The 25,114-nt window shown below is 42.7% G+C and overlaps 1 protein-coding gene across 1 annotated transcript; it reads right to left on the minus strand.

The window, feature by feature from the left end:
* Positions 1-422: 422 nt before the first annotated feature.
* Positions 423-24,584, minus strand: GRXCR2 (glutaredoxin and cysteine rich domain containing 2). Its single transcript, XM_073358155.1, has 4 exons — positions 24,521-24,584; positions 6,612-7,006; positions 4,000-4,224; positions 423-1,846 (listed from the first exon to the last, which is right to left on the minus strand). The coding sequence occupies exons 2-4, from the start codon at positions 6,969-6,971 to the stop codon at positions 1,667-1,669; spliced, it is 765 nt and encodes a 254-aa protein (XP_073214256.1). The 5' UTR covers positions 6,972-7,006; positions 24,521-24,584; the 3' UTR covers positions 423-1,666.
* Between the last annotated feature and the right edge of the window lie 530 nt (positions 24,585-25,114).

The following is a 25,114-nucleotide window of genomic DNA, read 5'->3' on the forward strand; positions in this document are numbered from 1 at the left end:
GGAAGGAATCTGGGCAATGAGAATGGACAATAAATATTACTTTATAAATTTACATTTTCAGCTAATTTTTATTGTAAGTATTTAGCTTATGTATACCAGGAAAAATAATTTACATTTTATTTATTTTACACTGGTGAAACTGTAAATAAAGCCAACAAAACTCAAGAAAAGCATTTTGAAATGAAAACCAAACAAAATCTGAGGACAGAAATATGCTTAATGAGAATTACAGACTTTTGAAGTTGATTTTACCATTAGTTCATGCACAGATCAGGACCCCATCCACTCAGATTCACAGCACAGAATGGTAGTTCCCCAAGTTAAGGAAACTAAATTATCTGCGATATTATTATGCACTTTTTTAAAAGCATAATTTTGATATCAGTTACAAACATCAGAAGATCTGAAAACTAGGATGGCATTATTTCTAATAAAGCAACTGTCTCAAAAAAATCTTATAACATACACATGCCAAAGTACAAACTCAACCATAAATTACTCTGTCTAGGCTTGCAACCTCAGCGTGTGGAGCATGTAAAAAGCCTGTTAATTCAGAGTCTCAGAGGTAATATGCAAGTTAAACCTTCATTAACATTACCCAAGAATATCAAGTGTAATAAGCTTTTAGAAAACAAAAAGCATTTCCCCTGTTTGCCTTCACTTTTTATGAAGCCCTTGTGTCCTGTGCTGCCACTGGTAGCCTGCTAACAATTGAACATCACTGCTTCAGCTAAAGTAATTAGAGTTTGTATTTTGCAAATTACAACATGGGATTAATACGAAGCAACAGGAGCCCTGTTCACCAACAGCCTGATGCGGAGCAGAGCTGAATACCCTCAATTCCCATTAACATCAATGGGAGCTGTGGGTCAGCACTTCTCAGGATCAGGCTATAAAATGCTCCAGTTTTTCTATTTTTAATTTCCCCATGGTAATTTCTCAATAAGGTTTCAGACCTGGAGACAGGCTCTAGTCAGCTACTTAAATCATACACTGGGAGAACTGCTGTGTATCATCAGACTATATTTGAAATCTGCAGGAAATCCACTGTAGGGTCGAGTGAATTGCACAATAAAGTATCATTTTAAAATGTCCACCAAGTTAAATCTAAGAGGAGGTTTTGCCAACATGCAGCATTGTTTTTATACAAACATTTTGTAATTTGACAAGTTACTCACATGCTTAAACTACAGCTACTTCTGCTGTTTATTAGTGTTATTATTTTATTACAGGAGTACCTACAGGGCCCAGACAAGCATTGCAGCCCCACTGTACCAGGCACTATGTAAACATGTATTCCCCACCCTACTGAGTTAAGCATGTGCTTAAGTTATAAATATGTGTAGTCCGTTTGACTTCACTGGATTGCTCACATGTCAAATTAAGCACAATGTGTAAGTGTTTGCAAGATTGGGGCCTAATTTAATTAGAAGACGCAACAGGGGCATGTACAGACAAATTGATGGGGAGGGGGGTGGAGTAACAGTAATAGGAGTAGGTTTACACGTAGATTTAGGGGTGTGCACAATGCACTCTTGCCACTTTTTAATAACCTGCTGTTATACACTGGTTGCTTTCTTATATGAAGAATAGATAATGTGTACTAAGGTTTCAGTGAAACATTGACCTGGATATGCATATGTAATTGAAAGGATGGTAGATATGATTATTGGGCACAGACCTGGCAAGGTTGCAGGCCATTTTCATTGCAAGCAGGACATCGGAGAGCCCTGTAGGACTCTTTAAATCTGTTAGCCAACATTGAAAACTTGCTTCCATGGCACAGAGAGCAGGGGGCTGAGCCTGATCCTTTACACTGGGAGCAATTGTGTTCAGTGTCTCCTTCCTGAAACAAAAGAATCAAACAAATATCCTTTATTTAACACCAGAAATCTAATTAGTAACACACAGAGTAGCAGAGAACTGTCACCAGAAGAGCCCAATTTAGGGGGAAATTCTCCTCAAATCAGTACAACAGCTCATGGCTTTGATATACTGCTCTCCCTCCTGCTACCTGCTTGGGTCTCCTATCCTTATTCTGTTCTGCCTACAGGGAGCTCTCCAAAGTAGGGACTGTGTCTTCCCATGTTTATGGGAAATGCCTGGCATATTGTGATGCTACCACAAATAATAATTATGGGCTGTGTGAAATGCAATGAAGTTCAAGCTTCTTTCCTTCTCCCACAAGGCTCTGCATAGCTCTCCATCTGTTTCTGCTGGCATTTCTCACCACTCCTCTCTCCTCTGTCTCTCCACCAGTGAATCTTGCCTCATCTGTTCTTTAATCTCCTTCTTCTTTCTCTTCCCCCCGCCACACGCACCATCATGCCATCCTCAATGTTGCCCTATACACCTACAACTGCCTCCCCATCTGTGTGTGCCAGGCGCTCTCTTTCAAATCCCTCTCAAAATTCCCTGTGTCTGCAGATCCCAGAAATTATTAAATATCTTCACTCGGAAAAATGCCTTACTGCAAAAAGGCTGTCAAGTTCAGGTATTTGCATCATTCATGGACTTCTATTTTGCATAGCATTACAGAGCAAATGGTGAAATTTGAGGGCCTAAGTTAAGGTGTAGTTTGGTGCCAGATACATGCTTTAGGTGCCCACCTGCTGAAAGTCCAGACTGGTGTATTTCAACTTATAATGATAATACTAATAGGCACCTTCCAGGGCTCTGAGCTTGCACAATATCAAATGCAATCTATCTATCCAAATAGACTGGCCCACAGTTACCCTCCGAAAAGAACCAGTCCTAATTATGGAAACCTCACCTTTTACCATATTCTCTTCATCTCAGATGACCAGGAAAATTGATGGGCTTTGCTGAGCTTCCACAAGATTAGACTATTCAAGGACAACACCTTATGGCAGCTCCCTTTGTCTGCATTGAGGGACCTCCACCTTGAGCTCCTCCACGGATTGCAGCTATGACAGGATCATGTAGGGAAGGAGGTAGCCTCCCAAGTAATGAGATCCCAAACCCATTCAGAGCTTTGAAGGTTAAATGTTGAATTTGGATCCCTACATTAGATGACCACATTCAAAAACTGGTCTCCCCTTCCCTGTTTCTAACCAAAACAAGTTCCATGTTACTGTATGTGCTACTGATTTAGGGGGATCTTCAATTTTGGGTGATGATTTTGAGACACTGTAAGGACACCCTGGTTTTGAGCACCTGCCCTCTGAAAATCAAGCCACTTTTAGGTGCCTCAAATTCAGCACCCAAAAACTGAGACACCTGAATCCCAAAGTCACTTTGGAAAACCTCTGCCTTAAAACTTTCCAGAGAAGGTAGAGCATTCGGTTTCCCTGTACACTCATACGTCTGAGCCACAAGCAGATTTTGTGTTTGGAGAATTTCTGTAAGTAAAACTACACCAAGCATAAAAGGTCAGTTACTGATTTGCAAAAGTTATAATTCTCAGGAGTGTCACTGCACAGCGGCACGACATTCTGGGAGCCCACTGAGGTCAGACTAATTGGAATTCTGACCAGGAAAGAATGACCTGTGCAAAAAATGCAGGACCTGAATCCGAAATATTTCTGCTGATATTAAAGGACTTCCGTTACAACCTCAGGGCTAGCTCAGCCATGTAGTAATAGTGCTCTGCATGGGGAGATTCAAGGTCAACTCTAAGGCCTGGTCTCTCATTCCATTGGGAGACAGGGACAAAGGGCCTGGTCTAACATCCATAAAAGTCAATGGAAGACCAATTGACTTCACTAGGGAGAATATTCAGGACAAACTAGCACTACAGAAGTATAGCCCCTATCCCCTGGGTGTCAGGGATGCTTTGCTGCATAAACAGTGATCTCCCACAGTTGATATAAGAACAACATTGAGGCCAATGATTCCAGCTTTCAGCTGAAGTAACTGGTGACCTTGCAGATGGGTGAGCTTTGAAGAGGGGCTGATGTGGGAATTCTCAGGGCCCTGACCGGGCGAGGAGGACACAGCGGGAGTGGGGAGGAAGCACTGCAGCCCATCTTGCTTTACCTGCACATACTGCTTGTCAGCAAGTTGATTTTCTGCATCTTTCACACACCCATTGATTTGATGACCATCCCTTTCCTTCCCATCTCGGGACATGAAGGACCAGTCATCAGTGCCCTCGTTCTGGATGATTTTTCTCATCAGCTCCTTCTTGTCCATTGGTGTGCGGATGATTTTCAGGTTACTAGTGTAGATGACAATCTTGCCAAAATCTAAAATGGGGGAGGGCTGTAAAAGGGACACATGAGTACCTCAGCTGTACAAAACTATCACACAGTACAAGGCAATCTCTGCTGCCCTGGCAATTTCCAGAGGAATAAGGCCCATAATGCTCACTGCAGTTCACCCAATAGGCTTGCTCTGCAGATTTTAAGAAGAGCTCAACACACTGAGTGCACATTGAGCGCTGAGCTCTGTTAAAAACTTGGGCCACAATTCTGGCTGCTGAGCCCCTTGAAAATCTAGCCCTGAACTCCTTTGAAAATCTGGTCCTATGGGCCTGATTCAAAACCCATTGAAGTCAATGACAATCTTTCATTGACTTCAGTTGGCATTAGACAAGGCCCTATAAGCCTCATACACAAATTGCATCTTTGGGTAGGACAGCATCCTGGAGTCCATCTGTTTGTTTCAGCCCCAAGGGATGTAAAAATACCATGGTTTGAAATCAGCAGGGGAGGATTAGGGAGGAAAACCATCTCTGCATTAGGAAATGACCTGCACCCTTTGGCGGTTGAGAAGTTTGCAGAAATTTATCTCCCCATGATTTTTCATATTTCCAAGCGTGTCTTCACTTTCTGATCCTGCCCAGAAATGGAAGTGCCGAATGATGTCAGGAGAGTCTGTAACTTTTGACATTTCCTAACTCAATTTTGCAGATTTAAAAAGATAACAGATGAGTAGACAAGCATTTGGGGCAGTCACCCAAACAAAGGCAAATGTCTTAGAAACTCACCCAGAAATAACTCGAGTCCTAGACAATACTCCCTCTCTTAAATGTAAATTCCAATATCCAAGGCTGTGCGTGAGCTATTACAGTTTGCATAATGGGTGCCATGTTTGCCTATACAACCTGATGCACTGCCAGAATCTAATTCATTATTGAACATCAAAGGTGCTAGAAAAGGGGCATGGTCTATTGGTTAAAGCACAGGTTTTGGCCACAAAGAGATCGAAGTTCTACCCCAACTTCGTGTGTGACTGTAGCTAAGTCACCTTGGGCCTCATTCTCAGATCTGCTGAGCACCTGCAATAACCACCAATGTCAAAGTTGATGCCTTCATTGGAGCCAGCAGGTGTGCAACACCTTTGGAAATTGTGTATCAACCTTTCTATGCCTCACTTTCCCTATTTGTAAGTGGGCATAAAAATACTTACCTCCCTCTTGGGGCAAGGAGGGGCTTCATTTATTAATTTATTAATGTTCGTAAAGTGTTTTGAGATCCTTGGATGGAAAAGAAACAAAAACAACTAAATCCAGAATCTGTTGTAGTCTATATCTAACAATGAAAAGAAGGACTAAATAAATGTTCTTGTGTTCCTTGAATTTATATTCTTTTCTACCAATTTTAAAGCTCACCTAGGGGCTGTCGAGCACTTCTAGTAAAGCAGTATGTTTGCTCACTTGTCCCAGTTCCTCTTCTCTCTCTACAAGTATCATGCAGTAGCTTCCATATCTTGTTATTTTACACATTGGGTTGACATTGTGTGGGCATTGGTGGCACCTAGATCTCTCCCATTCTCTCTCTGTGTGTGGTACACAACAGTTTAGTTTCCTTGGGACTGAAATGATTTAATCTAACTAAAGTCTTTGGGCCTAATGTAGGAGTATTTGGGTTGTTAATGGCTTGTGATTTACTGGAGGTCAGACTAGATGATATAATGGCTCCTTCTGACCTTTAAACTTTAAATAGTTGGTGCAAACTAAGCCTGGGATTTTCAAAGTAGCCTAAGAGAGTTTTAGGCATCCAAAGCCTATTGAAATTCACCATCCTTAGGTTCTTTGGAAAATCCCAGTCTACATATAGTGTCTGGCACTGAAATACAGCATAGGCTATGTGCTAAGGGTGTGCTACACAGTTGTTAAACTTCACCAAATCTATCAATCATTTGGTAATTAGTTCATACACTGAGACATGTTTTAAAAAGGGTTTCAATTTAGCCTAGTGTCACCTGCCGTTTGCACCTAGTCACTTGGGCCTGCAATTCGGGTACATAAACACACACCACCATATAAATATTTATATAGTACCTTACCAGAACACTACATTACACACACAATTTCCCCACTGGAGAGAGGAGAGAGACAAGGAATCGCACATAACACACGTAACAGATGTTAGTCACTACTGCAATATGTGCAGATGCAGTGGTGTAGAACCTTACCTATATGGAATGAAATAGAATAGAATAACTGATATATATAACTTCTGTGTGCTAAACCAAACCTGCAAAGTTCAATGCAAATTTGTGAAAGTTATTGGCAGTGTGACTTACTATATTATATTTTGATTTGAGACACTTCAGGCTAAGACCCAGACTCCATAGTATAAAAGTGGACCCATTTTAAAGCCACTTTGCAGCCAGTGTGAAAATCTAGCATGGACATTACTTACCCTGCGATGACTATCACTTGCTTGGTAGTCACTGAAGAGTGGAGGGTTACTTGCTAGATTGTACTTGGTACCGTCTTTGAATACACTGATCCTTTGGGCAGTCAGTTTGGCTGATGAATAAAACCTGGATTCTGGTGCCTCTCCAACCTTGTTGAAATGGTCCCCTGACTCAAAGCTGTGGTGGAGAAAACGGTGAGGGGATTCTTCCTCTGGAGGCTTCAGTTCCTGGCCATCTTCATAGACCTGCTTTAACACCCGGCCACTGTATGCCGAAGAGATTTTGAACCTCACTTTGCGGGGTCTTGCCTCACACCTCTGGCTTAGTTTCTTCTGAACCTCGTCCATTGATATGGATTTCATGCAGCGTCTCCCAGAAATCGACTCAGCAAGAAGATCTTTGGGTTTACAAGAAAAGCCTCTTTATTTTCTCCCAACCATGCAATGTATAATTCAGGGTTCCTATTAGGTCCTCTTGTGTTACAGTCAAGCTGACACCACTGTATTAAATATTGATGGATGCTCATGAAATGGAATGTAATTGTGGTGGTGAAATATAAGGTAAGTTTCACTGAGCTCCCCTGAATGATGGATGAGCCGGTGTACAAACGCGAACAGGCGTTAACTTTGGAAGGGTGAAATTAAACTGGGACACAACTCACTCAGTCTATAGCCATGGGAACCCTCTCTCTGTATATTGTGATCAGAATCACCCAAATATACCACACGGGCAGTTTTTAGTAGTTTTCTGAAAAGGCTGAAAGTTATGAGGACAAGTTCTCAGGAAAAGCAATCCATCTACTCAAATAGCATATGTAAATAGTTCTCCCCATTCCTGCTCTGAAACCCTAGGAGTAAAAAGCTCTATTTCATTTTAATCCAAAATTCTCTACAGTTTGGTGGAGATCTAATTAAGATTGTCTCTTTCTTTAGCTTTAAATCCCTATTTGTAATTCTCACTGGCTTGCTGGGCCTTTTAACCATTCTGGTTTTGCTAGTCTATTTTTAAAGGCAATCTCCTGCTACAGTAGGACTTCAGATACCTCCCCCCACCACAAGAAACCCAGGAGGCCTGATTCTCCACTGCCCTGCACCTTGTGTAGTCATTTATGCCTGTACAATGGGTCTGATTTGGTGCACTCACTTTACACTACACAAGGTGCAAGGCATTGAGGATCAGGCCCAAGATCGTCACAGCCTGAACTCTTCTCTTCACTTCAGAAAAACAGCAATTGCTACAGCTGTTATGCAGATATTTTTTTTCAATGGCAGTTCACACCACAAGGCTCTGGTAACTGTAGCAAACATCTACAGTATCTGATAGGAGTCCTAGTTTAGTCTCCAACTGAAGCACCTTTAATGTCCTGACATTCTCAATGCCCCCCCATCCATATTGCAGCTAGCAGCCCCTCATGTCTCTTGCCTTTCAGTACTAAGGCACTGTCAAGGATCTCTGCCTATGTCTTAGTGGCATGCACTTTGCAGCTCTGGCAAAGTAGGTATTAGGCCTTACAGTTCCCAATCCCAGCTGTGCATTTCGGGCTTTTTTTTCATGTCCAGGGAAATGTATGCTAAGTAGCATAATGCATCAGCAGAATAACTGTCACCTGGCATTTAAAGATCCTATAAAAATCTACTTACATGAAGTACATGGAGCAATAGCTGCAATCTCTGCCTTTTTGCTTAGAATCCCTGATGTTACAGTAAAATGTCTTCATAATGAAATGTGATTTCATTGAGTGGTGCTTAAACTAAACTTTCTGTCTGCATCCTTCCCAGACTATCTCATATGGCTGAAAAATAGAGCTTTTTAAAGCAACATGTTCTCAATAGATTCATTATATTATATTATCATGACTACTTTATGAAACATTAGGAAGACAACTCAGGGGCCTACGTATTAATGAATTACTAAGCATTCAAATGGTGCCTGGAGGAAAATTTGTGCAGTAGAGACCTCCTAAAAGTATAGCCCTGATGTATAGAAAGTGTCTTCCATTTTGACAAGTGCTGTTTTAGTGAGTTCCTTTCCACTTCTGGAGCCCTGCAATATGCAGATATCACCTTCACTACAAGTTTAAATGGCATGTATTCTGCCCACAGAATGTATGCATAAGAACATAAGAAGGGCCATACTGGGTCAGGCCAAAGGTCCATCAAGCCCATCAAGTATCCTGTCCTCTGACAGTGGCCAATGGCAGGTACCCCAAAGGGAATGAACAGACAGGTTATCATAAAGTGATATGTCACCCAATCCCAGCTTCTGGCAAACAGAGGCTAGGGACACCATTCCTGCCCATCCTGGCTAATAGCCATTGATGGACCTATCTTCCATGAATCTATTAGCTCCCTTTTGAACCCTGTTATAGTATTGGCCTTCACAACACTCTCTGGCAAGGAGTTTGAGAGATTGACAGTGTGTTGCATGAAAAAATACTTTCTTGTGTTTGTTTTAAACCTGCTACCTATTAATTTCATTTTGTCGCCCCTTGTTCTTGTATTATGAGAAGGAGTAAATAATAATTCCTTATTTACTTTCTCTATACTACTCATGATTTTATAGACCTCTATCATATCCCACCTTAGTCGCCTCTTTTCCAAGCTGAAAAGTCCCAGTCTTATTAATCTCTCCTCATACAGAAGCTGTTCCATACCCCTAATCATTTTTATTGCCCTTTTCTGAACCTTTTCCAATTCCAATATATCTTTTTTGAGATGGGGTGACCACATCTGCACGCAGTATTCAAGGTATGGGCGTACCATAGATTTATATAGAGGTAATATGATATTTCCTGTCTTATTATCTATTCCTTTCTTGATGATTCCCAGTGTTCTTTTCGCTTTTTTGACTGCCGCTGCACATTGAGTGGATGATTTCAGAGAACTATCCACAAAGAATTCAAGATCTCTCTCTCTTGAGTGGAAACAGCTAATTTAGACCCCATCATTGTATATGTATAGTTAGGATTTTGTTTTCCAATGTGCATTACCTTGCATTTATCAACATCAAATTTCATCTGCCATTTTGTTGCCCAGTCACCCAGTTTTGTGAGATCCTTTTGTAGCTCTTCGCAGTCTGCCTGGGACTTAACTAGCTTGAGTAGTTTTGTATCATCTGCAAATTTTGCCACCTCACTGTTTACCCCTTTTCCAGATCGTTTATGAATATGTTAAATAGGACTGGGCCCAGTACAAATCCATGGGGACACCCACTATTTACCTCTCTCCATTCTGGAAACTAGCCATTTATTCCTACCCTTTGTTTAACTGGTTACCAATCCATGAGAGAACCTTCCCTCTTATCCCATGACTGCTTATTTTGCTTAAGAGCCTTTGGTGAGGGACCTTGCCAAAGGCTTTCTGAAAATTGAAATACACTGTATCCACTGGATCTCCTTTGTCCACATGCTTGTTGACCCCCTCAGAGAATTCTAGTAGATTGGTGAGGCATGATTTCCCTTTACGAAAAACATCTTGACTATTTCCCAAGAAATTATGTTCATCTATGTGTCTGACAATTTTGTTCTTTATGATAGTTTCAACCAATTTGCCTGGTACTGAAGTGAGGCTTACGGGCCTGTAGTTGCCAGGGTCACCTCTGGAGCCCTTTTTAAAAATTGGCGTCGCATGAGCTATCCTCCAGTCATGTGGTACAGAAACTGATTTAAATGATAGGTTACAGATGACAGTTAGTAGTCCTGCAATTTCATATTTGAGTTCCTTCAGAACTCTTGGGTGAATACCATCAGGTCCTGGAGACTTATTACTGTTTAGTTTATCAATTTGTTCCAAAACCTCCTCTAATGACACCTCAATTTGGGACAGTTCCTCAGATCTGTCACCCAAAAAAAAATGGTTCCGGTTTGGGAATATCCCTTACATACTTGACAGTGAAGACCAATGCAAAGAATTCATTTAGTTTCTCCACAATGGCCTTATCGTATTTGAGTGCTCCTTTAGCATCTCGATCGTTCAGTGGCCCCACTGGTTGTTTAGCAGGCTTTCTGCTTTGGATGTATTTTAAAAAAAAATTTGCTACTACTTTTGGAGTCTTTGGCTAGCTGTTCTTCAAATTCTTTTTTGGTCATACACCCCATCCATTTCAAAAACACACCAAAAAGACTGTAATATTCACCTTCGTCCCAACCTTCTACTTCACACAAAATTCAAAATCCAACCTCTCTGCCCAGAATGAATGTGCTTTGTAATCATGCAGCGCAGATCCTAGTGCATTTCTATTTCAAATTAGATATCACCACCTGTGTTTAAAATACATACCGTATAAACTGAGCCTCACTATTGTTCCATTTCTTTATACACAAAGATCAACCTACATTCATTTGATATGAATCTTACTTTACAAAGGCACTTTAGTCTGATGATTATTATTTTAGATAAAGAGAACAGGAAACAAAAGTAAAGAATCCATGACACAGTTCAGTGTGACCATCCCTTCTGTAATAATCTGAACATGAAATGGTTGCTGATAAACTTCATAGTCATTTATAGGAGCTGTCTGATTCATGACAGAGTCATCATTATTGTCTAGCTAAATACACCACTTATTCATTTTGGCCCTATTATTTTAGGAATGGAATTATAACCTCATCTTCTCCATTACTACAGTTGTTTTCAAAAACCCCAATGAGGATCAGGGCCCTGTTGCACTGGGCATTTTATCCTATGCATAGGGGGTGCTATGCAGAAAGGCCTAAGGATGGTTATGGAAGACTAGACAAATGTGGTATCTAGGCTGGCATCACTGGCCCAACAGAGGGGATAAAGGGTAATGTGATAAGAGACTAGGTCAGATATGTAGGAAGCAGCAAAGATAGCTTGGAGCTTGAAAGCAAGAACAAGAACGTTTAACTTGCTGCAGTGGGGAAGGAGGGACTAAAAGTGTTCAGATCAGGATGTGCTCTGGAAGCTAATTTAGCAGTCACATGTCTGATGGATTGAAGGGCAGGAGGCTAGTGGGGGCATTGGGGAGGCCCGAAAGGAAAAGTTTAGAGTAACTGAGATAGAAGACACCATACCAAGGCGTACACAAGAGTTTTAGCTGTCAGGCTCAAGAGGAAAGGTTGAATCTTTGAAATGTGGAGGAAAAATGTCAATGTTTGGGTATAACCTGGATGTGTGCGGAGAAGGAAAGGAAGGAGTCAATGATTGGTTATGAGGCTGAAGGATAGGGAGGATTAACAGTGGCAGAGAATGGGTGAAATGCAAATGCATTTGGGAAGAAATAGACATTTTAGCCACAGGAAGTTTAAATCATCTGTGGAGGAGGAGATATAAGAGAAAGAGAAAGATTCCTCTACTCTTAGCTTCCCCTCCAGGTTCCTCTGCAGTAGGGGACAATCCATCCTAAGTTAGGGAAAGGTGTTTACTCAGGGAGGTGAAATTACTTAAGGGTATAATTGGGACATACAGTAGCAAACACAAGAAGAACCAGTGATAACTTTTCCAAATGTACACAAGTGACTTTCAATGAGATTTTAGCTCCTAAGTCACTTAGGTGCTTTTGAAAATTTTCCTTGAGCACTTTTGAAAACTCTACCCACTGTGCATATTTTAGTACCCCACATTTAGATTTCAAATGCAATACATTGTTCATACGTTATAAGAAATTTATTATTATTGCCCTGTGTGGACTTTGGATACTTTGCTGAGCAAATTGGGTGCAGTTTCCTTTTATCATCTTTTTATTGTATTTGCTCTGTGTATTTAAGAACCTTCTAACAGTTAGGGTTTGAATTCTCAGAATTGGCCTTTTCAAATCACTCAGCTATCCTTGCACTGGAATAATGGTGCATTTTTCCATTTTATTCCTAGGATAATGTGCTTGCAGCAAGTGCTGTCACAATGGAGATGAGAAAATTTGGGATGCTTTTACTTTTGCACAATCAAAATGATGGTGATTTGTCTGGATCTGGGTCCCATTTTACCTAAAATCTCCAAGTTTGAAGGATGGAGGGTTGAATAAATGACTCTGCTTTTTGCCCATCTCTAGCTCTAGATACCTTATAATTAGCATTCGCCCCAAACCCCAGGACTTTTTCACCATCACCACCTTTGCCACTATGCCTGGTGGATACTAACCAACTTTTTAAGAGGCTTTTCTCTGCAGTCACTAAATTTTAAAGCATCTAATCTATACCTCTTTCTGAATCCTTACCCTGTGAAAAGAAAATTCCCCAGTATTTCTGATCCCACAGGGATGAAGACAAGCATCCAAGAAGAAGCTTACTTCCTTTTTAAAGACAGCTACTGGAAAAATTTGACATCCTTAAACTGACCCCACTATTCAGCCCATGATGGCTGGCCTGTTGAGCCTGTGGACTATCAGATTTCACCATGTCATTGTTCTGACACTCAGTGGACCAGAAACAGGAAAAGGTGATTTGTCTTTCAAACAGGATGAGACAATTTCACTTTATCCATTGAAGCTAATTTCACTGAAGATATTATACTGATTACAGGAATTTTGTATTATCTCATAATACCAGAGCATGTACTTAGGGAATGACTCATCTCAGACTTCCCTATACTACCTGCCCGAGGAAAGCATAAGTGCAGCAGATGTCCGGGAGCCATCTTCTCTGCCAAGAAAGGGGGTCTCCCATTATTATAGATGGACTCAAACTTGAACTAGAAATCCAGCACATGTGCCAAAATGCTATACCAAGGAGAGTCATTTCCTAAACACAGGTTTCCGAGTGGTAGCTGTGTTAGTCTGTATCAGCAAAAACCAATGAGGAGTCCCTGTGGCACCAAAGTGCCACAAGGACTCCTCGTTATTTTTCCTAAACACAGTAAGATTCAACATATTACACCTCTGTTTGGCACCAAGGAAAACCCTGTAAAACGTTTTCCCATTTCAGGTTAAACCAACAGACATTGTTCCGCATTTTTTAGTCGTAGTTGAAGAAGCAAAATGTTCACTCTGGCTCTGCTTCCATTAGTCAATGGGAGCATTGTCATTGATTTAATGGGCCAGATTTTACTCATGCTGAGTAGTATTACTCTGCATATATTTATATTGAAGAAAATGAGCCAACTGGCAGAGTACAGTACTCCTCTAAGTAAGTACTGTACAACTTACATTTGTAAGTTGGCCCAACATTTGGCCCAAAGAGAGAAGGATCAGACCCTTTTTAGCTAAAGTAAAATGATATTATAAACCAGAAGAAATTTGGACATTCATTACTAATTTCAGCAAACCTCAAACTGAGCCTGAACTCCACCACGTGGTCCAGGAATGAGGCCCCATCAGACTAGATAGATGAAACAATGTACACAATTTGTACACAATGTATCACAACTTAGACATCCTCCTAATGCAATGAGATTGTGATGTTTACAGAACAAGTGCTGAACCTAAATCGTAATGTTAAGTTGGGGTTTTTCCTACCTAAATACAGCTGCTTTGAGTGGACTAGGTCATCCTCTTAAAACATTTGCCCAGTGCTAGATTAGAAAGATGAGATGGTAGATCAACTTTGCTTCTTTGGATAAGCTTATAGAATGCTGAATAAAATCACTAACCCCACCAAGGCACACTTTGCTGTAGCCACATAAAAATCACCTTTTACATGTAGATAATACCTTTCATCCAAATACGCTCCCCAAATAATATAGTATCAGTAAAATCCAGCCACTTCTGCACTAGGAAGGAGGTGCAAAACAGTGCAAAGTACAGTGCAAAAGTGTGCACGTAGAGGACATTTAGGCTAAGAACATCACTGCAAGCTCTACCCTTACACAGAGTGTCATGGGACCTTTAAATGTTCACATGTCAGGAGTCAGAACTATAGATGAGCAAATAATTTATTCAAAAATTATTATTACGCTTTATTACTTCTATTAAAGTAGCAACCAAGATCTGCATCCCTTTGTGCTAGGTGTTTTACAGAGTCAAGGGGTATGTCTATGTTTAACTCAAAGGTGTGATTGCAACATATGTAGACATGCCTGAGCTACCTTTGATCTAACTAGCTCAAACAACAATGGCACTGAAGCATGGCAACCTGACCTAACAGCTGGAGTACATACCCAGGCTTCCAGGTCTGGTTTTATAGTCTATGTCCCTTGCTGTTTCTCCTTCCTGCCTGGATAATTCCTTACATCTTGGAATGAGTTTTCCCATGTGAATACTTATACCTTCAATAGCTGGCGTCCCTGAATAGTCTCTTAATATTCTCTTGGTTCCACAAACATTCCTGCCAGTGAACTTATTTGTTATCATTAACGGAGAGGGAGCACAAAAGCTGTGTGAACTGGGTTGACATGAATTGATAATTGTGACGCTGGTAAAACACATGCCAGCTCTGGCCAAGGCAATAGGCAAAGCTAGCCTGGGGGCAGAGAGGGAATGAGTGCAGAGCTGGGCTGAGGGTGGAGCGGAGCCGGGGGCAGAGCAGGGCTGGGTGGCACTCCTCCCCACCCCCTATGAGGGCTGGCACATACCCCTCCTGAATGCTCCTTCCCACCCCCCCGGGGGGCATGCCCCACAGTTTGGGGACCACTGGTTTAGACTCTCAGAAATGCTTGTAAGTTGCTGAATGCATTAATCTCACTTGTCATGTTGGTATTCCATGCTATAAGGAAATAGGGAAGTTTTGCTTTATTACAACTTTGAACACATTTGTTCTGATCTTGTGAAACCAGGCAAAGGAATCATCCCCTCACTCACCTATTAAGGAGACGTATCCAGATTAAATGGGCCATTAAGAAACAGCACAGTACAAGGCTTGGTGAATGGCCCTACCGCACCTTGGAAATGCTACGTGCCAGGAAGCTCATCTTGTGGACTGGAAGGCCAAATGCAAACATAGAACAGAGACACAAGACAATATGTTGTCTCTTTGCTGTTTGAACTCTCATAGGGGCACAGACATTAAATGAAGGCAGAGATTCCCCAGAGGTTAGCCCAGGATCTCTCTGGAAAGACATTTTGAATTGACAGATTACCACATAGGCCATCTTTAGGAATAATAGATGGGAACTCATTTATGTGCATATGTTTGCTTGCTTTAACCTGTTTGCATTATTTGAATTATTTGAAATAATTCTCTGATTTCTGTTTCCTAGTTAATAAATCTTTAGTCAATTACAGAATTGGCTGCAGGCATTGTCTTTGTTGTGTGATCTAAGATACAAATTGATCTGGGGTAAGTGACTGGTCTCTTGGGACTGGAAGCAACCTGAATAGTTGTGGTGTAAATGCAACCTGAATAGTTTTTGGTGTAAATGACCATTTATCACTAAATCCAGCTTGCCGGTCGCAAGATAGACTGGAGAGTCTCTGACTCCATGGTAAGACTGTTATGTGATCCAGGAGTTCACATTTGTTAGTGGCTGGGTGAAATCTAATTATAGAACATATCACTAGTTTGGGGTGTCTGCCCCATTTTTGACAGTCTGCCTGTGATAGGCACTCACAGGTGTGAGTCACTGCAGACAGCATGACAATAATTTTCCTGGAAAATTTGTTGCAGTATTTGCGCTGCTCCAGAAAGGAACTTGAGCCAAAATTTTCAAACCTGGGTGCTTAAAGTTAGGCACCTAAAAGTAGGCAGGGTGATTTTTGGATGTGCCGTCCCTGGGGGGGGGTGCGGGGCCTGGGACATAGGGGCCAAGTTTGTAATCTGCCGGGGGGAGCACCCAGGCCCTTCCCCCAAGGCCCCACCCCCACCCTGCTTCTTCCCACCCCTGCCCCTCCCTGCCTCTTCTCCATCCAGTTCCGCCCCCTCCCCCAAGCATGCTGTGCCCTTGCTCCTCTCCCCTCCTCCCCAGTGCCTCCTGATACCGCGGACAAAACATATGATCCATGGTAGGCACTGAGATGGAGGGGGAGGCACGGATTGCTGGGGCCCACCGGTGGGCAGGAGGCACTGGGGGGAGGATCTGGTAGAGGGGGCTCCTCCTTGACCCCCCGCCCCCACCCCCCTGATCGCCTCCTCACCCCGCTTGCCTGCCCACCTCACCTCCCCGCCCACCTCCTGCGAGCTCCCCCAAAGCGCGGGTCCTGGGGTGGTCACCCCGATTCGCTGTATCCTAGGGACGGCTTTGTCGAAAATCAATGGGAGCTGCAGGCACTCTGCCCCTTTTGCATACAGAAAATTGATCACTCTTCACAGTGCACTTCCACACATTTTCCCCATAAAAATGGGGTTCCCCCCTTTGAAGCAAATTGTTAAATGAAATTTCGCAAGAGTAACTGCAAAAGGTCCAAAACAGTGTACAAGAACCAAGGAAAACCGGGCAGAGAGTGGCACTTCCAAAAGGACTCATTACACTCTTCTTTCTTATGATGAAAGTGTCACAAAAGCAAAATCCCGGTAGTTGCAAGTAGGTAGCTTTTCTCCTGCATTAAAGCCTAATAGCAACCGTATGTACTGCTGAAATTGACAGTCCGTCCAAACAAAAATATACATGCTCACCTCATGCCCAAACCAAAGCTTCCTAAAGTGCATCTTCTGCTAAGATTTTTGAAAGTGTGGCTATTAGTCTCCTATTTTCCTGCCAAGTTTTTATGGAAACTTCTTACTATGTAGTGGTAGCTACTGATTAGATATATTCAGTTTCCCAAGAAATGGCCAATGAGTCCTGATGTCAGTGAAAAAGATCACTAAATGATTATCACTAGCTTCCAATCCTTTTTCTTTGATTCGCTTAAACACCCAGATCCTTAGTATTCAAACTTTTTGTTCATGTCTGTTAGAAAAAGGGCCACATTCTGTCCCCATTATCCTCATGCAGCCTTGTTAAAGGCCACAGGTGTAATCAAATGCAGAATCCTATCCAGTGAGACCACCAGAAAACAACTCCTTATCTTTGCTTGCTCATTGCCCTTGTTATGCATGTACAACGAGGGAACTGCAAGATGCTACCTGAAATCAAAGGGAGTTGAGGGCACTCAGCAGCTGGCAGAATCAACCCCCTGATGAGAGATTCCAGTTCCATCCGCAGAAACTGAAGGTATCTTTGGTGAAAGTGAAACCCATTATGGTCTGAGAAGTCATGCTCATGACACCAGAGAAGAAGAAAAAAACACATTTGCAACTACAGCACACAGGCTTAAAGCCACAAAGAAACAGAGATCAGTGAAAATTACTTCAAAGTGGCAAGAAACCTAACTCATAAAACACATCAGAGCTAGTTAAACAAGTCAGAGAGATGAAGTGTTGGGTCCTATTTGAGTGTTTCTGAGAACATGTAAATTCCTTTAGTGTACACAAGGAGGAGCAAGGGAAGGGAAATGTAAACTGCTTCAGAGTTCAGCAATGACTTGCGTACAAGCATAGGGAGAATGCTGCCAGCTGGCTAGCAAGAGGAAATTCTGATATTCTTTTTCTTTAAAATAAATGCCTCTAAAAGAGACCCACTTTTCCCTCAGCATGAGAGTGGGCATCTGTGAAAACCAAAATAAGCTCCATCCTTTGCAAACTGCTCTGTTTGTGTGTGAACTGAATGCACACTCCTGGGCTTTGATAGACTCTCCAGCATGATGGACCCTCTCCGCCCACCTGAGTAACTCTCTGCTTTTTCGATTTCTCTCCCCCCTGAACTCCTGATTCCAATAGCCTGGGGCAGCTGATTAGAGTAGTCAAACAAATCGTGTTTCTGCCGCTCACTCAGCCATGCTATAAAACCCTGCCTTCCCTTTGTGTGCCTTTCAAGCTTAATTTTAATTTTGTTCTCACAATTTAGTTTTTACACAGTCCTCAATCAGGGAGGTGGACATCGAAGGGTATGTCTGCCTTGCTATCAGAGGTGTCGTTGCAGCTCAGATTGGCATACCCACATTCGCTTTAATCTAGCTTGATATATTTAGCTATTCTATCCAATAGCAATGAAGCTGCGGTGGCAGAGGCTTTGCTGTGGGCTGTACAAGGGATCTCTGGGTAGGTGGCTGAAGCTGGTATTTTTAGCCATGCCAGCTAGATGAAAGCTAGCACAGATAGGCCTACGATTACACCTCCGATTGCACTGTAGACATATCCTGAGTGACATCAGTTGTGCTGGCATGTTACTGCAGCCACAAAAACAGGCGTCAGGCTGAGGCCTGCTTTCAAAATCAGATACTCCAATCTTTCGTTTTCTCGGTGGCATGCTCCACTATGAGTAAATTGTGCTAGCAGAACAACTGGTTGTTATCAAGGTTCTAGGAGAGTTTCCCTTACCAGCATGGACATCGATTTTTTCTAAGGACCAAGCCATGATAGAGCCTAGCCCTTAAATAGCACAGGTTTAGGGCATGATTATAACGTGATGTCCAGAAAATGTAACCTGTCTATGCCAGTCAGGGAAACAATGTTACAATCTTGCAAAATACTGTATATTTTTCAACCATGTGAACATCTCTCTCGGTCTCTATTCTGTCTTTATTTATTAGACTGATATCAGATCATTTGTATCTAATTCTCCAAGTCTCCCTAAATTGTAAGGATTAACTGTTGGAAAACTGAAGTCAGATTGGTTTCAGAGTAGCAGCCATGGTAGTCTGTATCCGCAAAAAGAAAAGGAAATTTATTTGAGCATAAGCTTTCGTGAGCTACAGCATCCGATGCATCCGATGAAGTGAGCTGTAGCTCACGAAGGCTTATGCTCAAATAAATTGGTTAGTCTCTAAGGTGCCACAAATCCTCCTTTTCTTCTTGTGAACTCAGACTCTGTCACTCTCAATAACAGTAACAGGTTAAAAGAAACACTTAGGGACAGATTGCTGATTCTCTGGTCTCTTAATGCAGTGGAATAAGGATACATTTGAATCAGTTTAACTCCCATTATACTATAAACTGTACCTCAATGCTGAGTTAGGGGGCTTTACCCCATTGCAACCCTCCCACTCGGAGCTTTTCCACCATGTGGTCAGGAACTGTAGTTTTCCAATTAGTCAACTTTTAAAAACATGCTTCCTTCAGTGGCCAATCTTCCATTTTAGACAGAAGTCTGGGCCATTAATATAAGAATTGTTGGGCTCCTGTTGGCTAGAAACACCTGGGAACCATAAACAGGGATATATTGTTGCAAATAATGCTCTCATTTGCATCTGTGTTTAATTAGGTAACTGAAGTCTGTGGTCAGACCTGTGCAAAGAATTGCTGAGGAGAGCTGAGACCAGCTTGCAGGAGCTGGTTAGACAGCTGCTCTTGTCTGTTGCTTCTTGCAAACCTGTTCTTTTCTTAATAAAGGTTATCTGTATAGGTTAAGGCTTTGTTAGGCAATTCCAGAGGGATATTTTGTAATTCTTCAGTGCACAAAGGGGAAAAAATGACAGGAGGCAGAAAACAGAGAAAGAGATGGGGCCTTAACTGGCAGGAAAAGGAAGAGGCTGGCAAGAAGAAAAACTAACAAGCCCTCTCACCTCTACTTCCTATACCAAGCTTTGGGTATTAGTGCAATTAGTACAACCCATCCCCGGGCCTGCCAAAGGTGCTGCAGTTCTGAAGATGACAACTGAGAAAAGCTCACAACACAGCTGAAAACTGGACTGGGGGTGGGGGATACTAGGCACCTATGTAAGAAAAAGCCCCAAATATTGGGACTGTGCCTATAAAATTGGGACATCTGATCACCCCATGCACAGAGCAGCAATGGCTGCAGTATAGTGTAAGAAATGTGAGGTAGGCAATTGTGGATTAAACCAGAGATGTTTGCACTGGATTGGGTTTAGACTGGGTTTACAGCCTAGGTGTGAGGCCAAATGACAGAGAGATTTCAGGGTTTGGGTTCAACCCTGACAAAACCTCATGAGCTGGTCTCTCTACATTTTAATTTAAATCACAGCCAATCCCCTCCTTGACTGCAACAAGACTTTTAGGGATGGGGAATGCATTGCAGCCCAGATCCTCAGAAGGATGTGAGCAGTAGGGTTGCCATCTTTCTAATTGCACAAAACCGAACACACTTGACCCGCCCCTTCTCCGCCTCTTACCCAAGACCCTGCCCCTGCTCCACCTCTTCTCCAAAGCTCTGCCCCCACTCACTCCATCCCCCCTCCCTCTGTTGCTCGCTCTTCCCCACCCTCACTCACTTATTTTCACCAGGCTGGGGCAGGGGTGGAAGTGCAGGAGGGGGTGAGGGTGAAGGCATCAGGTGGGAGTGCAGGCTCTGGGGTGGGGCCAAGGATGAGGGGTTTGAGGAGTAGGAGGGGGCTCCAGGCTGGGGGGTGGGGCCATGGGGTTTGGAGCATGGGAGGGAGCTCTGGGTTGAGGCAGGGGATTGGAGTGTGGGAGGAGGTTTTGGCTCTTGGCTGGGGGTGTGGGCTCTGGGGTTGGGCTGGGGTCGAGGGCTATGGAGTGCGGGAGGAGGCTCCAGGCTGGGGCCGAAGGGTTCATAGTATGGGAGAGGGGCTCCAGGCTGAGGCAGGGGGTTGGAGTGTTGGAGGGGGTACAAGCTCTGAGCTTGGGTTGCAGGCTCCAGGGTGGGGCCAGAAATGAAGGGTTTGGGGTGCAGGAGGGTGCTCAGGGCTGGGGCAGAGGGTTGGGGCATGGGGTTGTGGCACTGGAGGGGGTGCAGGGTGCAGGTTCTGGAAAGGAGTTTGGGTGCAGGACGGGGTTTGGGGCAGGGAGTTGGGTCATGGCAGGGGGTGCGGGCTCCAGAAGAGAGTTTGGATGTGGGAGGGGACTCAGGGCTGGGGTGGGGATTTAAGGTGCTGGAGTTTTGGGGTGTGGGCTCCAGGTGGCGCTCACCTCAGGTGGCTCCCCACAAGTTGCGACATGATCCTCAGCTCCTAGGCAGAGGTACAGCCAGGAGGGTCTGCACACTGTGGTTCCCAGCCAATGGAGCTGCAGAGCCAGCATTTGGGGCAGGGGCAGTACACGGAACCCCCACGGTCATCCCTCTGCTTAAGAGCCGAGGGACATCACCACTTCCAGAAGATGCACAGAGCCACGTAGGTAGCCTGCCAACCCCACGTCAACTGGACTTTTAACAGCCCATTCAGCAGTGCTGACTAGAGCCACCAGAGTCCCTTTTCGACCAGGTGTTCTGATCAAAAAACAGACACCTGGCAACCCTAGTAAGCAGAGGTACTGAAACAATTTTTGTAGTGGGGATGCTGATGATGAGCTTATGATGGGCTGCCTGCATTAATTTCTCCAGAAATGTTTTGAACAAAATCAGTTGCTTTTTTTTTTTTCCTTCTTTTTCCTGCAGGTAAATTTCCCTGCTAGTGAGGGGGATTTTTAAGGTTTGTCCAAACAAACCCCTCAAAATAATTAAGAAATGATACAATCAAAGAAACAAAGTCAGCTGGTCATGCTCGTCATCTCCAGGGCCTGGTCAGAACTTGCTTTCTCAGGGAATCAAGGAAGAATGGCCAACAACTTATATTATTGTTTTATTTATCTTAAAGGGGACGAAAGAGAATGCTATTGAAGGCAGGGCTCTTTTCCGTAAGAGGGGGAAAGAAAGAAGCCAAAAAGTAGAGAGAGAAAGAAAACATCTGGCATTGAAGTAGGAGCCTGACCTAGGCTTATCTGCTCCAATGTCCACCCCATCATCCTGGCCCATTAGCCTCTACACCTACTCCCTCCCTCAAGAGAGCTTCCCTACCATCCCCTCCCAGGAGCCCCAGCCTCCAACATCCCAATTCCCACTCCTTACCCCTCCTTGCTGGTGAGCTTCAAGTCTGTCTTTCTGTCCCACTTCCCAGTCTCTGGCATAGTGAGGAGCAGGAACTTCAGCTGCTGCATTGAGGACCTAACACGCAGAGCAGGACCCAAGTGCTACATCAGCAACGCTCTCAGCCACGTGACCTGCATCACTAGCCTTTCTCTTGCCAAATTAAATACTTGAATGTGGATGGGGGTGTCCACGCTGCCCTCTACCAGATGGAGTGAGACCTGCTCAAATGAGTGACATAGGCCCTCTACTGTTAATAACTAATGGAGACTCAGCATTGCCAACCCCAAGTGTTCAAAAATTGAGACTCAGGGCCCCACCCCCAAAAAAAATCAAGAGATTGGCTTAAAAGTCATAATATTTAAAAATAATAAATTTGGTGTTCTTTTTATTTGCTCTTGAGTTCTGCTCTGCTGCTGTCAAAGTCCCAAGAAGCCACGCTATGTAGCATGTGGCAATTCTGAAGCAACAGAGAGCCACTGACTATGGATTTGTTGCAGTATATACATGTTTTTTTAAATATACAGAAGAAAATCAAGATCACCTCTGCCCATCTTGGCTGCACAATATCCTATTTTCATTCCACTTTAACAATCTCCAACATGCTCTCTCAAGGGAGTATTATTTACATTTCATTTTAAAATAATGCACTCCCTTCTGGACAGATGCCAGCCTATTCTGAACTGACCTTCATATGGTTTACATTACATTCCCAAATGTCCACTGACGATAGATTGAAAAGATTATTAATTATTATTATTATGTGTAAAATACAAATACAATACTTGATTATTAAATATGTATTGAGGTTCAATAATGCTTTAATACACACACAAACACACACACACACCTGTCATCCAGCTGCAGCTAAGACTCTGATTCATATATATATATATTCATATATATGAATCAGTTGGTATATGTTTAATATTAAGACTGGTCAATTTTTTTGTCAAAACAGCTATTCAATGAAAAATGTCATTTTCATTGAAATTGACATTTTTTGAAAAGATTCGATTTTGATAAAAATTTCTCAATTTTGAAAAAAAAATGAAGTCAAGCATTTTGATCATTTTGATTTTTTTGTTCCAAAACTAATTTATTTAATTAAAAATATTAAAGTTTTTAAAATATCAAAATTGGAACTAATTGGGTTTTAATCAAAATGAAACATTTCAATCAAAATGATCAAAAATGGGGTTTTGGAATTTTGTTTCACAGGAAATTTTGTAATGTTTGGGTTTCGTTTTGGACCACAAAAAATTTGGAAATCATGGAATTTCCCACAAGATGAAAAATCCAATTCCTGGCCAGATCTACTTAACATGCAGCATAACCATTTTTATTAAATCTAAAGTGAATACATACATGCGTCTCCTTATATTAAAGAACATGGCCAAGTGCTGATTTCTCCAACTATGCCTTATTCTGAAGAAGTCATCAATAGAGAGATCCAAGTCACTGAACCCTTGTCACCAAAGAGTGGTCTCAAGACTTGACATTGCAAACTGAAAATATTTCCGAACCTTCTTTTCTTTGTGTTTAGCTTTACAACAGAAAGACAATGCACTATTAAGGAAAAATGCACCACTGTGAGGATCTTACCTGAGATCCCTGTGCCACTTAAGTCCCCCTGGAGTCCTATTTTGACTTCAGTGGAACTATCACATGAGCGAAGTTACGCATATGCTTGTGCTTTGTATGATCAGGCCTCAATTAATCTGTGACTAATCGCAGCTTCAGAAACAAAATTTTCTTTCTATGAACATTCACAGGAACAGAACTTTGCTAGCAGAAAGGTTCACACTATATCAAGTGGCGGGGGGGATGAAGCCAAAATTTTTGCTAACAATTTTTGTTACTGTTTCCCCAGTTCTGGACTGAAGCCACCACAATTACACAGGCAGACAGTTTTGTGTTTGGCTGTGAGAATTATGATATACAATAAACTATGAAATATTGTTTTTGATTTGGAAGATTTGTGGGATTTGGGAGTTTCTGTTCTCTTCTGTCCAGGTTCCTCTATTGTGTCCATTACTGTGGTTTTATGTTGTCCTGTTCTGTTATTATAGCAAATGTAATGCATGTACTAGACATGCATGTTTTATAGGCTATGCTGTATGTCCAGTATCCATTGCCAGAATACAGCAGCTATGTACAGTTGGTTGCACTGGCCACATTTCAGACCAACATGACACATTGTCCTACCGGAAGCACAGAGTGAGCTCACCCAAATTACAACTTCCACAAGTGTGAGACGGCTACTAACACAGACAACTCACCCCCAGCCTTCTTAGCCTAGGTATTAGTTCTGAACTTTGGAAACACAAGTAGGATCTTCGGTTGCTTGCCAGCCTTCAGAGACAACAACAATAGCAGGTCTGTGTGCTGTGTTTGTGAGTGGGTAGGAGGACAAGTTGTTAGATCTATAATTTGTAGCAGCTTGGAAGTAGCACCCCCACTCCCTGCCGTCCACAAGCTAAAAAAAGAGCCAGAGTTCTATGATTTCCCCAGAGGAGGAGGGAGTGTGACATCCATTTACAATACACAACGTAACAGCAGGCTTCTTCTATATTCCCAAGTGAAATGCTGTCATGCACATGACCTCTGCCAGCTCTCCCCCCCATCACCACCCACTTCTTTCTGACACATACAATTTTAATATGTGACACCACCCATACATAGCTCCCTTGGTTACAGCCCTGTGTTGTGGGCTACGCAGAGGTATTCTGGAACTCACGTTTATGCAGGGAGTGCAACATACGTTCCCCTAGTCAGCGAGCAAGCTCTGTATCGCCAGCTCTTTGGGTTGGCTGCAGCCCAGAGGGCACAAGCAAGAAGTTCCTGTGCTCGGCAGGGTCTGGGGATTGCAACTG

The sequence above is a fragment of the Lepidochelys kempii genome, chromosome 8 (assembly GCF_965140265.1).
Source record: "Lepidochelys kempii isolate rLepKem1 chromosome 8, rLepKem1.hap2, whole genome shotgun sequence".
Taxonomy (NCBI): Eukaryota; Metazoa; Chordata; order Testudines; family Cheloniidae; genus Lepidochelys; species Lepidochelys kempii.

Coding starts and splice junctions, on each gene's coding strand:
- GRXCR2 (XM_073358155.1), bottom strand. CDS start 6,971: ATGAAATCCATATCAATGGACGAGGTTCAGAAGAAACTAAGCCAGAGG. Junction 4,225..6,611: donor CAAGTGATAGTCATCGCAGG/GTAAGTAATGTC, acceptor TCCCTTTTACAG/CCCTCCCCCATTTTAGATTT. Junction 1,847..3,999: donor CTGACAAGCAGTATGTGCAG/GTAAAGCAAGAT, acceptor CTTTTGTTTCAG/GAAGGAGACACTGAACACAA.